General features: G+C 40.9%; 1 protein-coding gene across 1 annotated transcript in view; it reads right to left on the reverse strand.

The window, feature by feature from the left end:
• MDFIC2 (MyoD family inhibitor domain containing 2) overlaps positions 1–22903 on the reverse strand; it is a gene marked incomplete at its 3' end in the record, with an annotated part of 40979 nt that overhangs the window by 4590 nt on the left and 13486 nt on the right. Inside the window, exon 2 of the mRNA XM_084214818.1 lies at positions 3016–3084. Within this exon, the coding sequence (XP_084070944.1) occupies positions 3016–3084 (69 nt within the window). The remainder of the gene's footprint in view (positions 1–3015; positions 3085–22903) is intronic.

Here is a 22903-nt window from a genome sequence, read left to right on the forward strand (position 1 = left end):
GCTTAATTTTAAGCCCCAGCTAGGGGAAAGGTTAAGAAGAGTTCTGAGTTCAATTTATTCTAGAAGAACTCCTCAGGCACAGATAAACATGGGTTGATATATAGTTTCACTCGATCTCTGAAGTGATCAAGTGGCCAAGAAACACAGTCATTCTCTCCATGGAGGGGATGATAAAACCTCATCAGTTCTTATCTACAGCTGATTAACTCCTGCACCTCGCATCAAGCACAGCCTCACTTTTTATCTCAGTTAAATCTTGTGATATGCTTGCTCTTGAGCTATATACAGAAAATCAATCTTTACAAACACCTCAGTTTTGCAAATGCTACTTTCTGAGAGGAACAGTAAGTGCTCTGAAGTGGTTCGTCTGCACTTGCCTGCAAGGAGTCTGAAGAGAGTGCATATCTCTTGGTTTTTAGGTCCCTTTGACTTCTGAGACATGTTAAAGAAAAGCCAAGGAAAGGCTGACAGAGAGTGAAACCTTGATGAGACTGCAGCTGTTTCCCCAGTATCCTTGCAGAGAGAGGAGGAAATGTTGATGGGATGGATGGATGGATGGATGGATGGATGGATGGATGGATGGATGGATGGATGGATAAGTAGTATCTAGTTCAAGTCCAGTGAAGGCCACTGAGGTGGTGAGGGATAGCAATTGTTTTGTGAGTCCAAAAGACACAAGCCCTACCTGTTAGCAAGGTGGCAATATCACAAATGGGTCCTGTTTGTGCACACTGAGAGATGCACCCAGGCTGAGCCTTTGGATATACACAGAGCAGATCAAAAGGCTTGGGCAAGATTAACAATTATTTTCCACTTTCAAAATCTGCCCAAAAATCTAGACTAGATATGTTTTAATTCATGATTTATTTGTTGAGTTCCCCAATTCTGCAACAATACAATGGCCCATGGAATGCATTTAAGCATTCAAGAAGCGAGACTGAAAAGTCTGACAGAAGTAATCAGTAAATGCCAGACTGACATTTACTGTATCCACCGACTTCTACTATTCATACTTGGAGTCAATTTTTATTCTTGAAGTGCTGTTGAAGAGAAATCAAAACCAGAAATAGAAAGGCATAGACATAACCTGAATTTTTCAATACAGCACCATCAAACAAAAGGGTAACAAAAGCTGTCACTCAGGGACTCTTCTGTTTGTTAAAGCATACTACATCTTGGAAAATACAGTACATTTTAGTGTCAGACTCTTAGTTTGAAAAGCTCCCTTTCAGTAATGTTATACTTGTCTTGTACAGCTAGATCAAGTCTTCACGCAATCACTGTAACAAGCAACTTGCTATGACAAGCGAGATCCTTGCTTCCAGAAAACACTGCAGGAGAGGCTAAAGCAGTGTACAATTATAGGTCTCCATTTCATTTTTATGCAATTACCTTCAGTTCAGCTGTGGGTCCATCTACATTATGTCTTTTATCAATTTAATGTTTGCACAAAGTGTCTGAAGAAATAAAGATTGTGCCAGACCAGCAGAAATAAAAGGTGGTTAGCACTTTTTTTTTCCCCATTATAGTTTGTTGCTGGATGGAACAGTAGTAGGTTGAGAGTTTGGAACAAATAGATGTAGCCAAATAGGCTTTAAAAATATATTACATACCACTCATAGTATTTATGATTACTGTTAAATGAGAATATAAAAAAAACAAATTACAATTAAAGATGGGAAGAGGGTCAAACTTTGCAACTCTCTTTTAAGAGCCAGTGTTCAGCTTCAAATGTCCACATATGTCTGTGTTTTTAACGTATAGAATCAACAACTGAAGTGAACTTAAAGGGAAAAATAAGTGTATCATGATGAAGAAATCTCAGATTATTCAGTGTTAGACTGTTAGGCAGAGGCTGCTAAAGGTACACCCCCACAATGTGCCATTTTTAAATAGTATGAAGTAGCAACTTTCTTCCCCACATGGGGAAGCTGGGACTCGCCTTGGCTGTTGCAGTAGAAGACTGGGATTGTTCACCCATGTTTGTATTAAAGATAGTCTCAATACTCACATGGAATTTATTTTTTCTTTTTCTTTTTACAGTTGGGTGATTCAGATGGCTGACTACAAGTGTCTAAATTCATGAAACACAAAGTAAATCACTTACTTTTCAGTGATGCCAGCCCCAGATCCCTCTGGTTAATGGGGAGGAGCAGTGATACCAAGACTGGCATTTGCAGTATGTCCCCTGACCTCTTATTTCTCTTCATTGGCTTTAGGCACAAACCAGCATCTTGCAGCCCTGGAGAAGAGGAGTCTGCAGTTTCCCTGCATGCTTCTGAAATTAGATTTAGTATAGAGGTATACAAGGGCTCTAAGTCTATTTTCGAGAAGGAACAGAGGGTTTAAGAGGTGCTCTCTTCTGCTGAACAGGGACTGCAGCAATGCAGGTAATCCAAAGCAGCTCTTGGAGCAGCTGTTTGGGAGGAGACTCCACTGAAGGAGAAAGAGAATTGATCTCTGACCCTCCTAGGTCTCATCCCCATCTTACAAGCAAAGGATGAGGGAGCCTGTGGCTCTGCTCAATGCTGGCATTTATTCCAAGTTCATCCTGGCAGTGACCCTTTGTCTCACACCCCTGTAGCAAGGCGTCCCAAGGGTTAATGCTAAACTGTGTGGAAAACTGTAGCAGTTTAGGACCTGTAACTTTTTAATTTTCTCCTGAGGCATGTTGGTGCATGAGTGCCGCATTCATTATCCCCTGCCCTGCTGTCGCTACCTGTCTGTTTAATGTAGCACATGCTCATCACTGAAGGAGCTGTGTGCCATGTCCATTCAGTCCCCAGATGACACAGGCAGAGCCACATCAGACCTGATGGATGAAAACTTGTATGTATGAAGGCTTGATCTCAGCACACTTGGTTCTCATAGAGCCATGAAACCCAAACCTCAGGGTTTGACAGCAGTGCTTCAAAAAGGCAAAAGAAAAACAAAACGCTTTTTCTTGATAATTTAAGAGATATATTAGTCTGCCAGGGAGGGAGCATCTCTGCATGCATGGGGACAGCAGCTTACCTGGATGGTCCTCACTGCTCGATGTCACTCCAGGGAGGGCCAGTAGAGGCAGGGAGCTGGTGCGACGGTCTTGGTGGAGAGAAGAAAACAAAATTTAAGAGGGATAAGTGTCAAATGAATGTGGTTTGGCACAGCTATCACCCTCAGCCACTTAGTGACGGTCATTGACTTCTGGAGTTGTTGGTCTGAGGTCAAACAGAAGCAAATCTGCTCCCTTGCTGAGGGAAGTAACATGGCATGGTGTGCTGCTTGTGTTACCTTCTGTCTCTTTTCAGAAAAGGAAACAAAAAATAAAACAAACTGCCAAGACAGAAAGTTTCACCCAAGAAGAGGTGAAGAGGATCATCAGCAAACACAGCAATTCAGGTAGGCACAGAAAATTTGAGAGCTGGGAGGTCTGAGATGAAATGTGGAGCATCATCCATGCCCAAGCCCCTCAGAAACCTAAAATGAGGATCCCAAATCATGAGTAAAGGAGGAGAGAGGAAAATTAAATTTAAGCCCAAACTCCAAGCTTCATGGCTTGTCAGTCTTGGTGGACAGGATGCCCAAGGTCTCTGTGGTGGCAAGCCCAAGTCCCACACGGAGCAACGCTGAGCTCCTCCACCTCGGATGCGACTGCCAGGCTGTTCACTCCATGCCTAAGGCTTGGAGGCTTAAATCTCCTTTTCTTCTCTCTCCAAGTGTCAGGGAGGCAAAGTAGGAGGGGGTGTGGGACTATCCCAGCAGTGAGTGCAGCAGATGGAGCAAACTCCATGGGAACTGCTGTGGCCCAGGTGGAGAGGCCGGAGGGAGCGCGGGCGCCGTGGCCCGTCGGAAGGGAGCTGCTCCAGACCCATCTATCACAGGGCCTTCCAGAGATTCGTGCCCATTACATTTTGCTGAGCACAGGCAGAAGGATGCAGGGGATTTGGAGACTGTTTATTTTTGTCATGAGGAAACAGGAAATAGTACACAAGGCTATAAATATATCCCGGGCTTCAGATGACATCATGAACTCGTGCAAGTGCTTCACTACTGATTTATGATGATGGACTGGTAATTCACAGGAGCTTTGGGTTTACTTTATTTTGCTGTTGCAGTAACAAAGCTAATGGTGCAATCCCGGGAGGGGGTATTTTATCAATAGTGAATTTTTGACCTCATTGCATACATTTTAACTTCATGAATTAGTGACCCAGCTAACTGTAAAGCCTTCTATAGGCTTATTGTAAATCTATCACAGGACTGGCAAAAACTTTTGGCCCAGATCCTAAGCACTGACAGGCATGTGTTGATGGACTGCATAGCAAGCACTTCCACTAATATTTTTTACTAATTATGCCATATATTAAGAAAAAATGAATGAAGCCAATGTTTATATGCCGCTTTAACTGCTTTTCATATAAGAAAGCAACACAATCCCTAATAAATTTTCACCTTCAACATTTCTATTCATTATGATTTTTACCATGATGAATGAAGTTAGAACTGGAGAGGGAGGGGGTTCATCTTGAAATCTGTTCAGTGAATGACTGAATTTACTTCCCTTCCCCAACTTGTGTCGAGGAAGGAGGGAACAGATGGACACAGGAAGAAGAGGGAGGCGAGTGCGGAACGAAGGAGATGGGTGAGGAACAGATGGAGTCAGGAGAAAGTGAAGAGGAGAGTCAGCAAGGATGGTAGAAAAGTTTTCCGCTTGACCTTGAGTTGAAATGAAGATCTGCATGCAGCATGGGGCAGCTAGCTTTTTGGGTTGCATCCTTTTTTCTCTCCATGGCACTTAGCTATAAGGTCCTGTGAGCCATCCCGGCAGCCCAGCGCATCCCAGGGGACCTGCAGAGCCGGGAGCTGGATTTTCCCTTGGGGTCACCTGCTGCAGAAGGGCACCTGCACTGTGTTCAAGCCCTGTAATGGTAATGGCAGGGGAGAACTCTGTGCCAACAAAGTAACAAAAATGGGTCGGGATGTTGTAATTCTCCCAGGCATCCTAGCCAAGGCAGAAATTGGAGTTTATAATTTTGAAGAAGTGTACTACACCCAGTTTGTTAGGATCCAATGGCCAAAATACTCAGAGTAATTTATGATTTTGCCTGCTTAAAGCAAGACATTCGAGATGGCCTGATTTTCAGAATATGCTGAGCGTCTGTGTTTTGATGTGTATTGAATTATATATCCCAAATCACTAGTAAGTCCCGGAAAATCTTGATTGTGTTCTTAATTCAGTTAAATTGCCTGCATATACTCCACTGGTTCTGGCTTTGCTAGCTAAAGAATGGAAGAGGTGAAAGCTAAATATTGGCCATGTGTGTCATTCCCTTTGAAGAAAATGGGAGCCATGTGCACTCACCTAACAGCAATGTTTGGCCCCAAGTATGATTTCACAGCTGGGCCCTAACTTCAGGAATGCCAAAGCACTAAATGACTCAATTGGAGTAATCTGATCAATGCTGTATTTTCGCTGTGGATTTAAATTGCACACACAGCAAGAGCAGAGTTGGTTTTCTTCTCTCTCAAAATCACTTTTCTCTGCAGACTTGATAGCATAAATATGAAGTATTGCTCTCATCACACAAATAAGTGAAATGGCAGAAAACGTATGTCAAATAAAATGCACAACATTATGTCCTTTTTACTTTTTGGAGGCTGTTTAAGAAAACGGCTTCATTAATTTTGACTGAATAAAATGTTCCTTTAAGGGATTTCAATAGGTGACATGAAAAATGTTAATACGAATGATCAAGACAATGGAGGTTAAAACTGTTTTGAAAATATGTTTCTTTTATAGATCTCGGCTGTTGGAAGAGTTACAGAATAAATATACGGTAGTGCTGACATTCAGTGCTGTTTCATCTTAGCAAAGAGTTTTTAATAAAGAAAATTCTTTTCAAGGAATGCTTTCTGCAGCCAGTCTTCAAAAAGAGGTTTTCCCCCCCTCCCAGTTTAATAAAATTAAAGTAATTTATGTCATATTGATATGTCGATATGTTTTTCAATAAACTTTTTCACAGAGATTTTTTAAAAAATTCTCTTCACTTTAAAAATTATAATTATATGTCTTCCTCCCACTTTGAAAATGGCACAAGGTGCTCATTTGCAGAGCTCTACTGTTCAAATCTTCACTGAGAATAGAAATGTCATGACTCAGTTAACAATGCTTTATTATTCACATTGATCTTTTTTTATAGTGTTCTTTATCTCAAAAACATTGTAAATCAGATATCTTCCTCCCACTCTTTTGTTCATTTGCAAATTTTTATTATTCTAGTTTAAAAAAGCAATGGAGTGTCAAGAGTCAGTGTATATTGTTTATGTTCTTTTTTGCTTTAAAATTACTTTTAACTATAAAAAGTAAGATGTATAGCAGGGGGAAAAAAAGCTGCATTTAAAGATGCTTAAAAAAGAATTGAAGGGATCAGTGTGAATTTTATGCTGTTCTCTTACACCTTGGAGTTGTAAGGACTTTGCAAGAAGGGGGACTGAGCAATTTTTGAAAACGTTTTATGTGCTAAGTCCAAAGTCCTTGTTGCATCAGACATCATCATCATCTGTGTTAAAGGCTGGACATAATTCATGCCCTAAATGACCACAATAGCAAAATTCCCAGTGTGTTCACTGGCTGGTTTGCAGGGCCTGCCCAGAGCTCCTCCTGCCCATCACTCCCTGTCACAGCCCGGTGCAAAGTCCTCAGGAGCCCTCAGGTGATGAGCACCAGGATAAATCCCTGAATTGTCACAGGAACCTCACAGAGTTGGTATCAGTGCTAACTGCAGCAGAAACACAACATCAGCTGATCAACAGGCAAGGCAACCCCTGAAACCCATGGGGCTGGATGTGGGATACAGCTGGGCACCTTTCAGGAGAGCCTTATTGGAGCCTTCAGGACTTGTTTGCAGATCAGCTCTCCCAAATTCCCCTTCAGCCACTGTTTTCTTTCCCTGTCATGTTTTTCTTTAGGTCCATATTTCTGTCCTGGCAGTTGTGACTTTTTGAATGGCTTCCATGAGATAAATCTATTACAGGAATTGGGGATAGTCCAGGGAGCAGCAGGATCTCGTGGTATTTCACATGCTTCTTGCTGTTAGGTAATTTTTTAATCATCTTTTCCCTGTTTTGAATTTTATGATCAGAGCATCCTGGCACCCTGTTGTTATTCCAGCAGGTCTTGAAAGAGATCATCCTCTCTGGGGGTCACTGAGATGGAGTGGTTATACCTGAAGTTGCATTTAAACCCCAGACTGGATTTTTTTGGGGGTCTTATTGAATTATAGAGTGGTTTGTGTTGGAAGGGACTGAAAGACCATCTAGTTCCAGCCCCCCACCATGAGCAGGGACACTTTTCACTGGACCAGGTTGCTCCAAGCCCTGTGGAACCTGGCCTTGAACACTCCAGGGATGGGGAGGACCCTGTAGGTGTGTGGTGGTCCTATTATATGGAACAGCCCTAAAAAGTGTTGTAAAGGAAGCTAAAGTCTGTAAATGAAGCTAAAGTCTGCTTTCCAAATTCTTTTGTGTCTTTTGTTTAAAACTGCACCCTGCTGACATTTGCTAGAGGGATGTCCATTGCTCATGGACATCTTGTTTTGCAGGGCTAACTCAAACCTCTCAAATTCTCTTTATTCCTCACTGCACAGAGTGAAACTGGAGGGTTTGATGCATTGTCTCGTTTGAACTGACCTTGCTGTTTTCAAAGCAGAGAAAAAACAAACTTTACAATTGTTGATGTTGCTGCCTCGATGTCGCTGCTGCATTAATTCACTCTTCCTTCCTCTCATGGTTAATGACTCGCCCCACAAAGAGGTTAAGGTCAAATTTCAGAAACAAAATCCTCACCTGAGCTGAGTAGCCAGAAGTGGACAGGGCTTTATTTAATACACTGGCACAGTAACTAAAGGTAGGTGTCACCCATGGACATCCTTGTGTGGTTCCTCACTTTTTAGCTGAGGAAATTTATAGGTAATATAAAACAGAAAATGCTGAGTTTATTACAAAAGATTTTTTTTCCATGTAAAAATTCTGTATCATTAAATTTGGAAAGCACTTAAAATTCTCAGTTTTATTTTTGGTAATCACTATGTATTGAAAAGTGAAAATATCAGAGGGATCTCTAGGCAGAATTTGTGAACTTTCCAATGAAAAGACAGTACAGTGTCTTCCTTTCGTGTCCCAAGGTCCTTGAAAACTGTGCTGCTCCCTGAATGACACAGAAGTTGTGTGCCAAGAGTTTATTCCCAAAGCAGGCATTACACACAGTTATGGTCACAAAGACATCCTTGCATAGCATTAATGCCAGAGCTGCTCCGAGACTGTCAGCATTTTCATTTGGTGGGGAAAAACGCCAACAAACCCACATATATTGACACCATCAAGCCCATATATATTCTTAAAATAAATAAAAAATATTTAAATGCTGTGAAATAGAGCTCCAAATCAGAGAAGATGCAGCATTTCTCAGAGATTGTCCTTAGAGCTCTACTGTTGGCAAATTGACACATGATAATATATGACTACAACCCTCCCCATCTTCTAATAAGGTATAAAAGTTTTCTTTCATTTGATCCCATTGGTGAGTGGCAATCTGTGAGAGTCTTATGTCTTCTATGAGACTTTTCCAGCAAACACTTCCATTTGTTTCCCTCTTGCCTGCATGCCGTGCTGGAACACAACTGGGAGCTGGACTTGCACACTGTAATAAACATTATTAATCTTATTGCCATCTGAGCACCTCCCCAGGTGTTGTAGAACAGGCTGTGCTGGACCATGCTGGAAAACTACTTATTTATCTTTGCAAGGGCTTGATCCTGTACCACCAGATGTCAAAGAAAACAGTTCCAGGGAGCTCAGATCAGGCTCCAAACCAGCCTCCAACATGGTGGCCTTCTCTGGGTTTCCTTGCTCTTTTCCTCAGAAAAAGGCACAGACAAAGCAATTAGCAATATCTGAAGCAGAAGATGTATCGTGCTGTGCATCTTTTCACAAATCCTTTTTTCCCCCTGCACCAAATATGCAGAACATCTATTCTGGGGGCAGACAGATGACATCCACTGTTACTTATGTATGTAATAAGTACTCTTAAAACGGTGTAGTCTTGCTGGCTCTGGCAAAGGCAAACATGGTAAGTGTTCTGCTCACAGCACTAAACACACTTCTCTCACTGTGCAATGGAAGAATGTGTTTAAACTCGCAGTCTATCACTATTCCTGGATAGTGTAGGAGAGTCAGGAACACTCAAGATGTCTTTTCCTGTGTATATTAACTTGTTCTGAAGAAAATAGTGTTCTTAGAAAACACGACTCTTATGGCAGAAGAAAGTTTCCTTCATGATTGTGCTACAAAGGCTTCCGAACAGCTGCTTGTTCCTCTGGGTGCATGAAATATGAGGTTCAGCCTGCTCAGAAGTGCAAACACGTTATTTCTTCTCACTGTGGCACCTTCACTGCGGTCATTTCCACCTAGCTTTGTGATGCTGGCAAGTGCAGCAGCAGCACAATGTCTGCATTGTGTGAGCTCTTGGAGGAGAGCTGTAGAGCTCCACAGCCCCAGGGAAATGCCAGTCTCCCCAGATCTGTCTGTTTGTCCTGCTTCCCCAGGAGCTGCATTCACAAGGAGTTTTGTTAGTCTGATGTGGGCAGTGAACACCAGAGTTTCAGGTGTTGCTGGACTGCTCTGTGCTCACAGGGCTGTTGGGCAATCTTCAGCAGGCTGGGCTTGCCAAGGCCACAGGGCTTGCCACCCCTTGTCCATCTTCCTTGGGGGTGCCCAGCACAGGGACAGCTGAGAGCCCAATGCTCTCCCCAACAATCCCTGACATCAAAATCATCACTGAAGTTTTGCACAAGGCTCAGGTGTACAACCCCTTCCAAATGAGGAGGCCACAGCCCAGCCCTGAGAGGAAGAAGTGGGTGTCAAAGAAATGGAAGAGGTGCCACTATTTTAACACAGATTAGGCAAAATCTAACCCCCAATTAATCCTTCAGAGCAGGGCCACTGGTTTGTTCTTTTTCAATCTGTTCTGTATTCAAAGCAAGCACAGTTTTTTCTGTCGCTATACTGCTATTGTTAACAACTATAAATGTATTAAAAACACAGGGGCATTTTAGTATGTGTATTGTGCATAAGAAATATTGTTACATGACAAGCTCCAATTGGCAAGTGAAAAGAGGCTTTATTGAAGGAAATAGCAGTAGCAAACAGTGAACTATGCAGAATAATGGTAATTGTTCCTTTAACATTGGCAGCGCGCGTTCACTTAATATGACTGCTCCTCTGTCTCTGCCTCATCCAGACCCAGAGGACCTGTTAGACAAGCAGGCAGCCACCTCTCTCTGGGATCAAGCTGTCAATGCAAACTTGCTTTCTTTCTATTTCTCCGAGCTAAGCTATACCCCCAGAGCTCCCGAAGCTTTTCCTGAGTGAAAGCTTTAAAAAAGCTCCATTCTAAATTACATCACACGAGCTGTTCTCTTCAGACTGACAGAACAAAAGCAGAAGTGTGGGGGGGGGGGATGCCAAAAGTACCATCTGAATGACTTGAGTTGCAGGGGATGATTTACCTCCTCATGCAATATCAGAGCAGGCAAACATCTTGACCTTGCCTGCCAAAGCCTCTGAGTAGCAGAGAAAGTTTGCATCATGTGTGTTTCCAGTACAAATAGAATCATAGAAAGGTTTGGGTTGGAGAGGACCTTAAGGATCATACTATTCCAAGCCCCCTGCCATGGGCAGGGACACCTTCCACCAGATGAGGTTTCTCAGAGCTCCATCCAGCCTGGTCTTGAGCATTTCCAGGGATGGGGCAACCACAACTTCTTGCTGTCTTCACAGTAAAACATCTCTTCCTAATATCCAGTCTAAACCTACTCTTCTTCAGATATAAGCCATCCCCCCTTACCTATCACTTCATGCCTCTGTCAAAAGCCCCCTCCCAGCTCTCTTGTTGGCCCTCATGAGGTATTGAATCCATTGGGTGTAGGTTTTTTTGATTGCAACACTGGTGTCTTGGGAGCCCATTTCTAACAGGGGAGGTGCTTTCTAAAATTTTTGGATGATGTGGTTTCTAACACAGCCAGCTCATTGCTGCTGGAAGAGCCCAGCCTGTGGGTGCTGCCCAGCCTGGTGTACTCATCCTTTAATCAGCAACACCCCAATTAATGGTCATGGTGAGCACTGCTGAGGGCCACTGCCAAAATTTGAAAGGTCTCTTGGGCTGGGTCCATCTGGGATGCTCCAAATGACATTTTCAGAAGTAATTGGAGCAGATAAGCATTACCCACTTCTGGAGTGGCTGGGTAGAAAGCAGATAAATTGGCATGTCTCCCCATTCTAAAGGCTTTCAGATGGTGTTAATTGGTATGAGAAGCCTCAGTTAGGAACACATCCTCAGCTGGGAGGGGAGGGGGCCACAGGCCTTGCTTCTCCTTTAGGAGATAAATAGGGGAAAGAGGGCAAACAACATCATGGCAGTTCTCCAGGTAATGTGCACAATTAGTAGCCCTGGAAAGGAGGCAGCTTAAAGGTTGCCTGATACTAAAGTAATCAAGTGAGATCCTGCAAGTGGGAATAAGCAGCATTTTTGTGGCTCCTAAACTGACCCTTTTGGGGTTCTTACTCAGTTTCTATAAGAGAATGGTGGTGAGGTTATGAGCTCATTCTCATGATCTAAGGCTTTTAGGCCTCTGCACAGCATTTTTGTGTTTGTGCTGCTGTTTTGAGTACTCTTCAAAATTTCTTTAGCATTAACATAAAAAATAATCTCAATTTAAAGGTGGGCTGAAAGTGGAAACAGATGAAAAATATTAAGGAAAAAGTGTTGCTTCTAGCCCCCAATGAGATTAGACTTATTGAGCTAATTTTTTTCATGGAAGGTGCTGCTTTAAGTACCTGAAATGATGCTCTACTCTAAGAGCTGAGAAGGTGAGGCGTTTACCTGAGTATCAAAGGGGCTGCCCAGTTTGAGAAAAAAATGGGAAAAGAAAGTTTCACTAAGCAGGAGAAGCTCCTCAGCTGGTGATGTGCCTTTGTTTTCCCACATGGGTGTTTTGTGAACAGCTCAAAGCTGTATTGTTATCAGAGGAAAGAAGAAAGTCAAGCTAGGTCCCCTAATTGACTTCACGAGTGTGTTAAAATATAACTCCTGATAGAATCTGGGAGATCCCCCTTCCCTTTAGTTAATGTCCTGTGGCCTCTCACTGAGATGGTCTTGGATGTGTTTTCCAACCAAAGTGATTCTATAATTCTGTGTTTTCCCCAGGGAATACAGCAATTTTCATGCAGTTGACACAACTTGTCTTACCCAAAAGGGCAGAGGCTGCCTGGGGACCTTGATTCACTGATGCAGCCTTGAACCCCGAGTTCTGAGTGAGTAAAGTTTGTCTTTTGCTGTCTTTTTATTGGTAGCCCATGTCTGAGTTTTCTTTATGCACCTGACCAGTGAAATGAGCCTGCCTCAATCCATGAGGGACCATCCTAATGCCCATTAAAGGTGATGGAAATGTTTGGCTAAAGGGCAAACCATAGCAAGTGTTGTATCTGATACCTACACCAAAATGAAAATCTTAATTATGCAAAACCTTGATTAAAATGATCACAACTGAGGTAACCACTGGTACTGAACTGTATGCTTTGTCTCATCTCTGCTGCTACCAATGGCACAGATAAAGATGCTGGACTTTTGAAGGTTGTGGAATAAGTTATTAAACATAACCCTAGTCTAGATTTCTGAACCATGTGTTTAGGATATTTTGAAAGTTCTAGTTTAGCTCACCCATCTTTATTTCTCTGTTTCAGTAGGCAATGCTTCCTATCTTTTTAGTTATTCTAGGCTTTTGCATTGCCTTTCACCACCATGACCTCTGAGAATCTCAAAATCTTTAACTGGCAAAGTTGGAAACTTGGTGATGTCTGCAGCACTGTGCCTTTCTCCTCTGTTTGGAGGGGAAGACGTAGTTCTCATCTAAATGACTGAACGCTTGGGAGGCACTGGGATCCTGATGGGTGTGGGATTTTGGGCCACACAGAGGGCACAAAAATAATGTTTTGCAGTTTCTTTGGTAAATCTTGATCTGAATACAAATTGTGTCTCAAGTTGTGCTTCTAATAGTGTTAACCAGTGGCTTGCTTTGCTATCAAATGAGGAAAACGTTATCTGGAAATAACTTTCAGATAACAGGCAGGGTGCAATATTCCCAGACTCAATTCCAGCATAGCTGGCCTTCCAGCTGGACAGCAGGGAAGCTTCTTGTGGCCTGGGGACAAGTGTGCTTGTAGGCAAAGGTCTGTGAGCCTCTGACACTTGGCCACCAGCAAGACGTGGAGTCCCTGGGGAGCTGTGTGTCTGAGAAGGGATTAATTTGCTTATGCCACCGTGCAGACCACACTGCCCTCTGCTCCCTCTTTGATTCACAGCCTGGGTTGCTCTGTCTGGCTTCAGCCTTTGGGGGTGGACTGAGGGAATGACCTATTCCCATCTGGACTGAGGTCCACAAAATGCTCTCAGAAATCTGTAGATGTAATTTCTCCCTTTTATTCTCCAAGAATGTGTAAGACAAACTTTATGTTGTCGTTGAGCTTGCTAAAAAGGGAACAGAAATGCATGCCTTTTTCCATGTGTTTATTTTGAGTCATGACTCTTCTGGGAAGTGTGATTTGTTTGTCTTTCCATGACAAATGACAATGGTTTAAGTTGCATCCCTGCCAACCTCTTTCTAAGTGGTTTCAAGTAGTTTACTTACAGGGATTATTTCATCTGCCACAGAACACGAGGCAGCTCTGAGGTAGTGTCTAACTTGCACTGAACAAAACCATGGAAAGTTAGCTTAAGGCAGGAAATTTAAGGTGTTCAAGAGACAGTAGGCTCACAGGAGCATGAAGTGATTGTTTGCAAGTGTTTTGCACTTGGAGAAAAAAGAAGTGATTTGACTTTTCCTCTCCTGATAGCACCAGAAAGACCAGGAAAGTGCTGACTGCTTAAATTCTGACTGTCCCTCAATAAGAGCTCATGCTATTAAACCCCCTGTAAAGTGGGAGCATACAGTACCTAAGCATACATGATTTGGTGCTGGAGTAATTGCTGTAAGCTAATATAGGCTTTGTAAATGTCATTGTCCATGTCTTGTGGCTGCCTTGCTGAGCTTCTGAAAGAGTCTGAAATTCTCTGCAGCAAACATCTCCAGCTCTCACATCTTAGGGTCACTCGTTATCTGCAGCAGGAGGGTCAGGCTTAGGAGACTGCAGCTTCTTTCCAGCCTGCAGGTTTCCTCCCCCTTCAAGTCTGTTTTTTACTCTTGCCAGTACCCTGCCTTCTGTTTAAAAGCATTAGTAATACCAAATAAAGCTAAAGACGCTTGCTATAACAACTAAGTTGTTTCCTTTTTAATCAGAGCACATGCTTATGCCAGGTTTGGCATGAAGAATCTGTGGAAGTGTTTGGTTCAGGGCACAGTAAGCTGATCATTTGTTAGAAGTAGTGCTTTACATATAATTTTGCTTTTAGTGGTACAATTTACTGGGAGGTTGGTACAAGCATTGGTAATATAATTTTTGCTTGGTTGGAGGTGGTTAAAACATAAAGACTAGGAAATAATTCTATTGCCATGTGTGTTGAATTGTGGTTTGGTCGCAGCAGTTGTCTGCAGCTAAGTGGCCATCAAAACCTTTCTTGGGGTGGCAATAAATTATAAAAAAATCTTCTGAAAATATCAGTTTTCAAAGAGTAAAAGATGCAGCAATTATTGTGACACAGGTTTGCAGTCTGTTTCTGATTATCTTTTTGGCTGGAGAGTTGGGGTTTCTAATTGTAAGGTTAAGGAATCCTTTTTATCTATCTCTTTCCTCCTAATCCTATGCTAGACAGTATTGATTTCTGTGCCTTTTGTCTTCTGGGGAAGGAGACAATCTCTGGCTCATGCGAACATCTTGTTAGAATCTGCTGAGGATTAGGGGGTGTGACAGTTTTCTTGCTGAGCCTTTTTATTGGGGATTTTTATGCCTGCTTTTCTGGGAGGTCTTTGAAATGTCTTTTATGTAGCAATCATTTCACTCTTTCTTTGTTGTCTCAAATGTTGAGGCTGTATTCTTCTCATCTGTTCCTGTTTATATTCCATACTAGCTGGTCATAACAGTTTAGCTTGAAACTATCATCACACTGTGTGCTTCTGAATCACAGGAGTGTTGCTAACAGCTCTAGGACGACTGCAAATTTGAGGGTTTTTTTAGGGCATCTGAAGACTTAGCATGGTATTTTAGTATGAAATACTGATAAAGAGGTTCCAGATGAAAAACAGTCTAGGAATTGGATTTTTCAAGCATCCTCAGCCAGGTATAGGCCCTTAAAAATGCTGCTGCTCTAATGAGAGATGTCCCCCTTAGGGTGGTGTTCATCATTCCAGCTCCACCTGATAGGTAGGATTGTTGTTCAGTCTTGCCTAAACTCCTACAGAAATCAATGGAAGACAAACCCATCCTGCTGCAAGTCATCTCACCTTGACTGAAGAGATTAAGCCGGGAAAAAATTGCCTTTTTTTTTGAAAGTCTGGTTTTGTCCCTACTCTCACCCCCCCTTCTCCCTGCAGTTGGCTACAGATAATTATTCAGACCAGAGCCCAGACTTCTCTGAAGTCAGATGATTGACTAATCCTGGCCAAAGAAATGAAAGAAACTTAGCTTTCCATAAGGTTCTTCATCTCAGTTTCAGGAAGTAATGGGTTCAGTCAATGTACTGCAATACAGGTAAAGCAGTAGATTATGTTTCCTAAAATTTTTATTAAACCAATGCTTCTATATCTTGAGTAGCTATCTTAAAACATATGGACTTCTCATATCTTTTAAAAGGAGATGGTATTTCTGGCACTCTGTAAGTTCAGGTACCAGCTGGGCAGATCCCAGATTTAAGGTTGGGCAAGGAGCCAGGGTTATGTAACCTTGCTGATAATGAAGATATGAGAGACAGGTTTCTGAGACATTCACAAGGGAAAACTAGTTGCATCACCTTCCTCTTAGATAAGATTGCGGTAAGAATTTTGGTATTGTGACTTCATTACCAAAACTGAGGGACTGATGTGCACAAGATGCTATCTCTAAATATTAATCTAGCTAAACTCTTTATTTTACTAAACTGGGTATCATACCTTTGTAGAGGAAAAAGCTACCTCTACACATGCTTACTTTTTGCTGCAATAAATACTTCCCTGAAAGCTGGTATCTTTTATTCTTTCCCTACCAAAAATTTGCCCCGTATAACAGCACTTCCACCTCCCTTTGTGTACAGCCTCTCTAGCCTAATTTTTAGTGTCAAAAGCCATATTTAATACAGTTCAATTTCACACATAATCACAAACCCCATTCTTCCAGATACGGCCTCAGTTTATTTTTTATCACACATCTTTTTGTTAAGGTATTTTATACATAGCATAATATGCAATGATACGGCACTGATGTTTATCAAAATTGTTTTACACTGTACTTATTTCTATTCCTGTCTTTTGGATCAAGTACAATACAGCTGCAGATTAATACCACCTTTTAAAAAAGGCTTAATGTGTTTATTTTCTTACCACATTCGCTTCATCCACTAACCTGTTATATGGATTATATTTAATGGGAATCTTGTGGGACTATCAAAGGGCATTTACTTTCTATTGAAATAACAATTAAGATAACACTCAACTAATACAGTAATCAAATAAACCTGACAAATAACAAAAACTTTTTTAAAGCTGCAGAGGCATGCTAACAAATCTATTTGATCAATATATGGGATGTGAAAAAAGAGGAGACAAGATTGACTGATGAATAAAATGGAACTGACACAAATAGGCTGACAGCCAGTCGCAAGTCTCTTTAGGGCAAATGCAATTAACTTAGAATAATAGACTCAAATTTGATGGTTAGAAATGCATTTTTATTAACAATCACAGCCTGAATCATTATGCACTCTTATGAATAAAATTGTAGTTATACTGAAAGTCTGTGTATACATGTACGTACAAAAAAGCCTTGTTGAAGGAGAGCTTTATTTTTGTGACAGAATGGTTGTATGGGATTTAAAATATAAAGCATACACAAGTATAAATCTAAATATTCAAACCAGTGATATAAAAATTACATATTAAGTGTGCTAGTATTAATGATAAAGGCAATAAGCATCGGTCCCAGGACTGCTTGTTCTTTTGGGATGTGAAATTGCAATCAGGGATTTACAGATTTCATTCTGAGGCAGAGAAGTCATTACTAGAAACATAAGCTCATTCTCTTTACTTTAATAGCTATTTTAAATCATTCATTTAGAAAATACATTAACTATTTATTGTATAGGCAGTACGTTTCCACTGGCATTTCATTTTCATGCTTTTTTATAATCCTTTTTAGCAAATTATTTTATTAAAAGAAGATTAGAGTTAGAAAAGGATCCTACCAATTTTTGAAAATGCTACTCTTGAAGAAGAATATTCCCCATTATTAACAGGTATGCAGCATTAAAACTTTAAAGGAAGGGAAAAGATTCAATTGCTAATGTGTCCTTTTTCTTTTGACCTTCATTGCAGTGGCTGATTGCTATTTGTAAATTGCTTTCAAAATTATTAATCTCATTTAATTTCCGAATAAATACATAATCTTCTTTTTTTTTTTCCCTCCCAAAAATCCTCAGGCTTTAGATATGAATAGAGCTGCCCAAAGGTTATGTTGTAGTGCAGACATCTCTTATTTGTGGGAAAAGAGAAAAAACACCACTTGATGCAGACAAGCACTACAAGGTACTAGTGCAATATAACACGAATATGAAACTACAATACTTGCAATGCTTAGTGCTTAAATATCTTCAGAAAAAGGTGGAATAGCAAGAATTAAAACTGCACTGGGAGTTATTTAAATCCAGTGTTCTCCAGGTTCATGTTTGTGGTGGACTTCTGGCTGGATAGGGACAGGAGAGCAGCAAGATACAATGCCCTGGTTGCCTACAGCATGAAAAACCTCACTCTGGTTCTCAGCCAGCTCCTGGAGCTGCTGAGAGTGATCCAAGAAACATCCAAGCTTGGTTTCCTCCACCTTGAAGGTGATTTTAAGCCTTCCCAAGTCTCCAAAGTGAGAAGTGCACAGACACACTGGGGAGGCAGAACACCTCCTGTTGGGTAGGGGAGAGGCTCATGGAGACCACTGAGAACAGGGTTGGTGTCTGGCTGGGGAAGAGATTTTTCTGGTAAACACCTGGTGTCTGGGGAATTTGTCTTCGATTTTCTGCCTCTAATTAGCCTTAAAGTCATTACTGCGTGGAGAAAACTTCTTGGGAACTCCAACAGTTGCTGGAGATGTTCCAGCCATTTCTTTCTCTCATAATCTATTCTAGATAGTCACCACAACACTTTGTGAGCTGGCTTCTTGAATAGCTGGCATTGCTTGTTCTTAGAGATAAGATGGATGGATCACATGTTGTTCTAGCACCACCAAACCTGGTGTGTGCCTAAAATGGCAAAAATCCAGTTGGTTCTGGCATAGTTGTTTTACCCAGAAATCATTGCAAAATATTCCGAGACTTGGCTTGCTGAAGATGTCTCACAGATCTGCATTTAGTGTAAAAAGGAGTCTGAGTATCTCAACTTGTGTTATCTAATTAATGTCTGCTTTGTAGACATGTTGCTGGAGACTGATGGGGGAAAAAGCTACCTTTTTGAATGTGTTGCTAGAAAAAAAACGTTCTTTGACCACGCATGCTTCACATTTTAAATGAGAAACTGGTCTTACACTAAACTATGCTAAGTTACTTTACGTAAACAGACTAAAGAAGAAAGACCAGATGATCTCCTGATTTAGAGTCAGTGCACAACTACTGTGTGGAACTGGGGCTGTGGGCTCAGTTCTGCCAGCTTGCTGGTTTTAGGCTACTGAAATACTGAAATACTGACCAACTTCCCACAGTGTTTCCTGATGTATGGTGATGTAAGAGAATGGAGGTTCAGGCCCTGCATGATGATAGACTAATTCTCCACTGATGCAATCATCCAACCAGAACAGGAATGACTCATTCCACCCATAAATATCTTTGTGTGATCATTTAAACTCGTTCACACCAACCTCATCTCATTTGCTTGAATGGCCTTTCTCCTGAGTTAGGATAATACATGAAAGAGAAAATCCAGGTCCTTAAAAATAAAATCATAATTAGTTTCTCTTAATAGCTGCTCTATTAAAAAAAGTCAGATCTTCAAAAAGTATATTAGCAAAAGACAATGTATCTAAGTACATTGGGGTTATTTTTCCTAACTCAGCAGCCACAGGCTTGTTGCTGATGTTTCATACTTGCAATAGGTTTCTATTGGCATTTGCGTTCCATATTTTTTATATTGCCTTCTTAGACATTATTTTGTTTAAAGGAGATTAGAACTACCAAAATGTAACTACCATATCTTGAAAGCACTTATCCTGAAAAAGATATTTCTCCCCAGCACCTGCCACTTTTGCTCCACTGTATCTTAAACCTGCTCTAGTTCTGAACTCTGATTTCACTGTTTCATGCTCCCAAAATATTAAAAGATTACATTCCCCATCGGTTTACACTTTCCTCAGTTTTTTATCTTCTACAAATAAGGCTGGGCCAAAATGTTCTTGATGAAATAAAAATACTTTTGCTTTGCTTTCTGTTCACCTCATCCTCGAGCAGGTGCCAGGCAATCTGCGGCAGCTCTTCTGCTACCTGAGAAATATTCAGATATAGAAACACCAGGCCAGCCTCTGTTGTCACAGCATGGAAAGCCAAAAATAGATGACATGAGAACATATTTCTTCCAATGAAAATTTTTGCAGCTACGTGAATTCTTCAGATAAGCAGGTTTTAGTGTTGGAAGAGAACAGTGTTGGAGTGAAGAATCTAGAATGTACATTTATGATATAAAAATAGTCTGTATAATATAGGCTTAATTAGATAGGAATGGGCATATTTGAATATTCCTTCTTCCTTTTGTGGCAACAGCTGGTCTTCCATGTCAGGTATATCTTTCCTCCTATTAGTACGGTTGGAAAGCCACAAAATAATAAGTTTCTTCCTAAATCCATATTTGTAACGTATTTAGTTTGCCCTTCCCTGGTTTGCAGTGTGATTCAGGACTGTCCTGAAGGCTGGGTGCGCAGACATCATCTTGTGTTAGGGCCACTGGCATGAGGGAGTGATGGAATATTTTAAAGCTGAGGAATGATGCCAAAAAGGATTACAGGTCATGCAGATGCAAAGGATCTCAGTTCAGCAAGACCCAGTCCCCATGACATGAAAATCTCTGTGGGCTAAACCCTTCAGGTGATTTCCCTCTTATTTCTCCTTAATATCCTTAAGTGACAGGGCCTGAAACACTTCCTAGGGCAGAGCATTGCCTAATCGTCCTTGCTTGGAAAATATTTCCGTAACATTCAAGCTGTTTTTCATTCTTTTCCCTAAATGAGCACAAGGGCAGGTGTCCCACTGTGAAAGTGCAAAGTTATATAATGGGTTAGCAATTCCAAGTGGAGTAAAGAAGTCAGCACTGCAGATTCTTCAAAACTTGATATTTCTGGAATAATTTGTTTCCCCCTGGTCTTGGTGGTGCTGCTTACTTGCGCTTTTCTTCACAGCAAAGGATCGCATTTTGTTCCCTCATGTGGTTTTCTTTTAAATCAAATTACCCTTAAAGACACCCAAGGCAATTGCCATTTCAGTTAGGATCTAAGTATGTCTGATGGATATCTTATTTATAATAGGCAGTGTCAGTGGTGCTAGGACAAGGGGTTGGTTCTGCTTTAGCTTTTATGACAGTGCTAATAAAGTTCTCTGGTTCCCAGATAACATGTAACAGTCCCGTTACTGCAGTGCAAAATTATGGTTAAGACTCAGCTGGTGGTTATTGTCCTGTAAATGTTCAGCATATTTCAGAGGTGCATTAGCACAAAGTTGCTATGAGGAGTGACTGGTGATTTCTGCCATGGCCAGAAATCTGTCACACTAAATGCTCAGTGCAGATACAGGTGAAACATTTCTGTCCCTGAAAACTTGAGGTCTAAATAGGCAACTGAGCTGTGATGATTTTACAGGTGATAAGCTGCAATGTGGACACAGATTTATTTTTTTCTGAAGAACAAAAAAGCAGCTCAGGTAAAGTCAGGTACAAAACTGTGTTCCTTTGAGTGCTAAATGGATAATGAAAAGTCTATTTTTTTCTCCAGTTTTAAATAGTGCCAGCTATAACCTTTATCCTCTCTATTGCTTAAAGATCCTTGCTTCATTTTCTGCTGTCATCAGGGAAAGAACTATGTTGATTCACCTTCTAGGTGGCTTTCCAGCTGTGTATGGTGTATATTTTTAATTCCTTTAGGTTCAGTTTGAATTGTTCACAGAACACTTACGTAATTTCAGTGAAGGTTCTAATGCTCTCCCAAGAGAAGGTGAATTTGTGAGGGTTGTCATTATGCTTCTTTTCAAACAGCCTTTCCCAAAATTTTAAGGAAGGAAAACCACAAAATTGCCCTAAAATGGCAGAAAACACCTATATAAAATGTTGCTTTCTTGTGAAAATAAGCAAAAATACCGTAAGTACCTTGGAACCCAGAGCAGTCTATGGAGCTCTGTGATTTTTGGGAACAGGCTAGCCCAGCACAATTATCCTCTCTGTCTGGAGCTCACAGAACCCCTGTCAGTAATTTTTCTTCCAGAGGGATTTATTCTTTGCTGCATTAGTGAACACAGTCAAACCCCACCACATCAGCAGAGAGCCCTGTCTCTAAATCTAGGTGCTGCTCCCTGAAAGCCAAAGGGAGTTTTGCCATCCACTTTGATGAAAGTAGGAACAAGCCCTTTATTTGCAACTTAAAGCAAGTAGGTTAGAATTATGAAGAATGATTATTTAAAATAGCAATGATGTAATATCAGTGTCAATTCCATTATTTTAACAGATGTAAATTTGCTCTGCTCTTGAACTCTGGTGAATTTTAATGGCAATATTAAAGAGATACTATTAAGACTACTTAAAAGAACTATTTGTAAAAAGTGTCTCCAGTTAGGGGGGGAAAAAGTTTAAATTGCTTTTTTATTCAGTCTGCACAATTATTTATTGAAGGGTTTTGTATATTACAAATTAATATGCATTAGAAGCTGAAAAGATCACACAATAATTCCAGTAGTCATTGAATATGGGAGAGCTTGCACTGTTTAGACAAAGCAAATAGAGTCTTTATCCAGCTGGAGTTTAGGCAGTCTTCACCATAGTGAAAGTAAGGATTTTATAATGTACATTATGGGCAATGTAGATGAAGAAAGCAGTTTAAAATCAGCTGCTTAAATAACTGTAATGTAAATTTACATACATTCCAAGGCAAGAGCCATGCCAACAACTCCAGTGTTGTACCTGGCTAACGTTGACTGCTGTCTCTTCCCTGGCAGTCCAAGGGAATCCTGGATTTGGAAATAATTACAAGATTCAGGTCTAATTTTTAACAAAACCTGCATTCCAGTGGGGACACCGATGGGAGGAGGTCAGAGTGACCAGTCCTGGAGTGAGACTCTTAAAATTTATGTACAAAGCTGCGAGCATCTGCCTCTAAAATGTTTATTTTCAGGAGCGAAACTTTAGTTTTAAAACCAATTCTAGTGCTTGAGTTCAGAGCTGATAAAATGAAATGTAATATTCTGAACAGACTGGTATTGCACAAACAAGGTGATCACAGGCCAAAAAACTAAGTGCTGCCACTTTTTTTTTTTTTTAAGAGTGGTAGAACAACAGAAGATGTGACTGAGTCAGGGAAAGACAGAGTCTAACAATTCAGCACTGGAATTTTTATTAAGGGCTCATTTTTCTCATTAAAGTCTATGTCAGTCCTTTGTGATTTTTACTTCATCTACAGCTATTAATTTTAGGTGCTAAAATTATTTCTGTTTATTTCTTGGCTAAATGCAGAG

The sequence above is a fragment of the Fringilla coelebs genome (assembly GCF_963513975.1).
Source record: "Fringilla coelebs genome assembly, chromosome: 13".
NCBI lineage: Eukaryota > Metazoa > Chordata > Aves > Passeriformes > Fringillidae > Fringilla > Fringilla coelebs.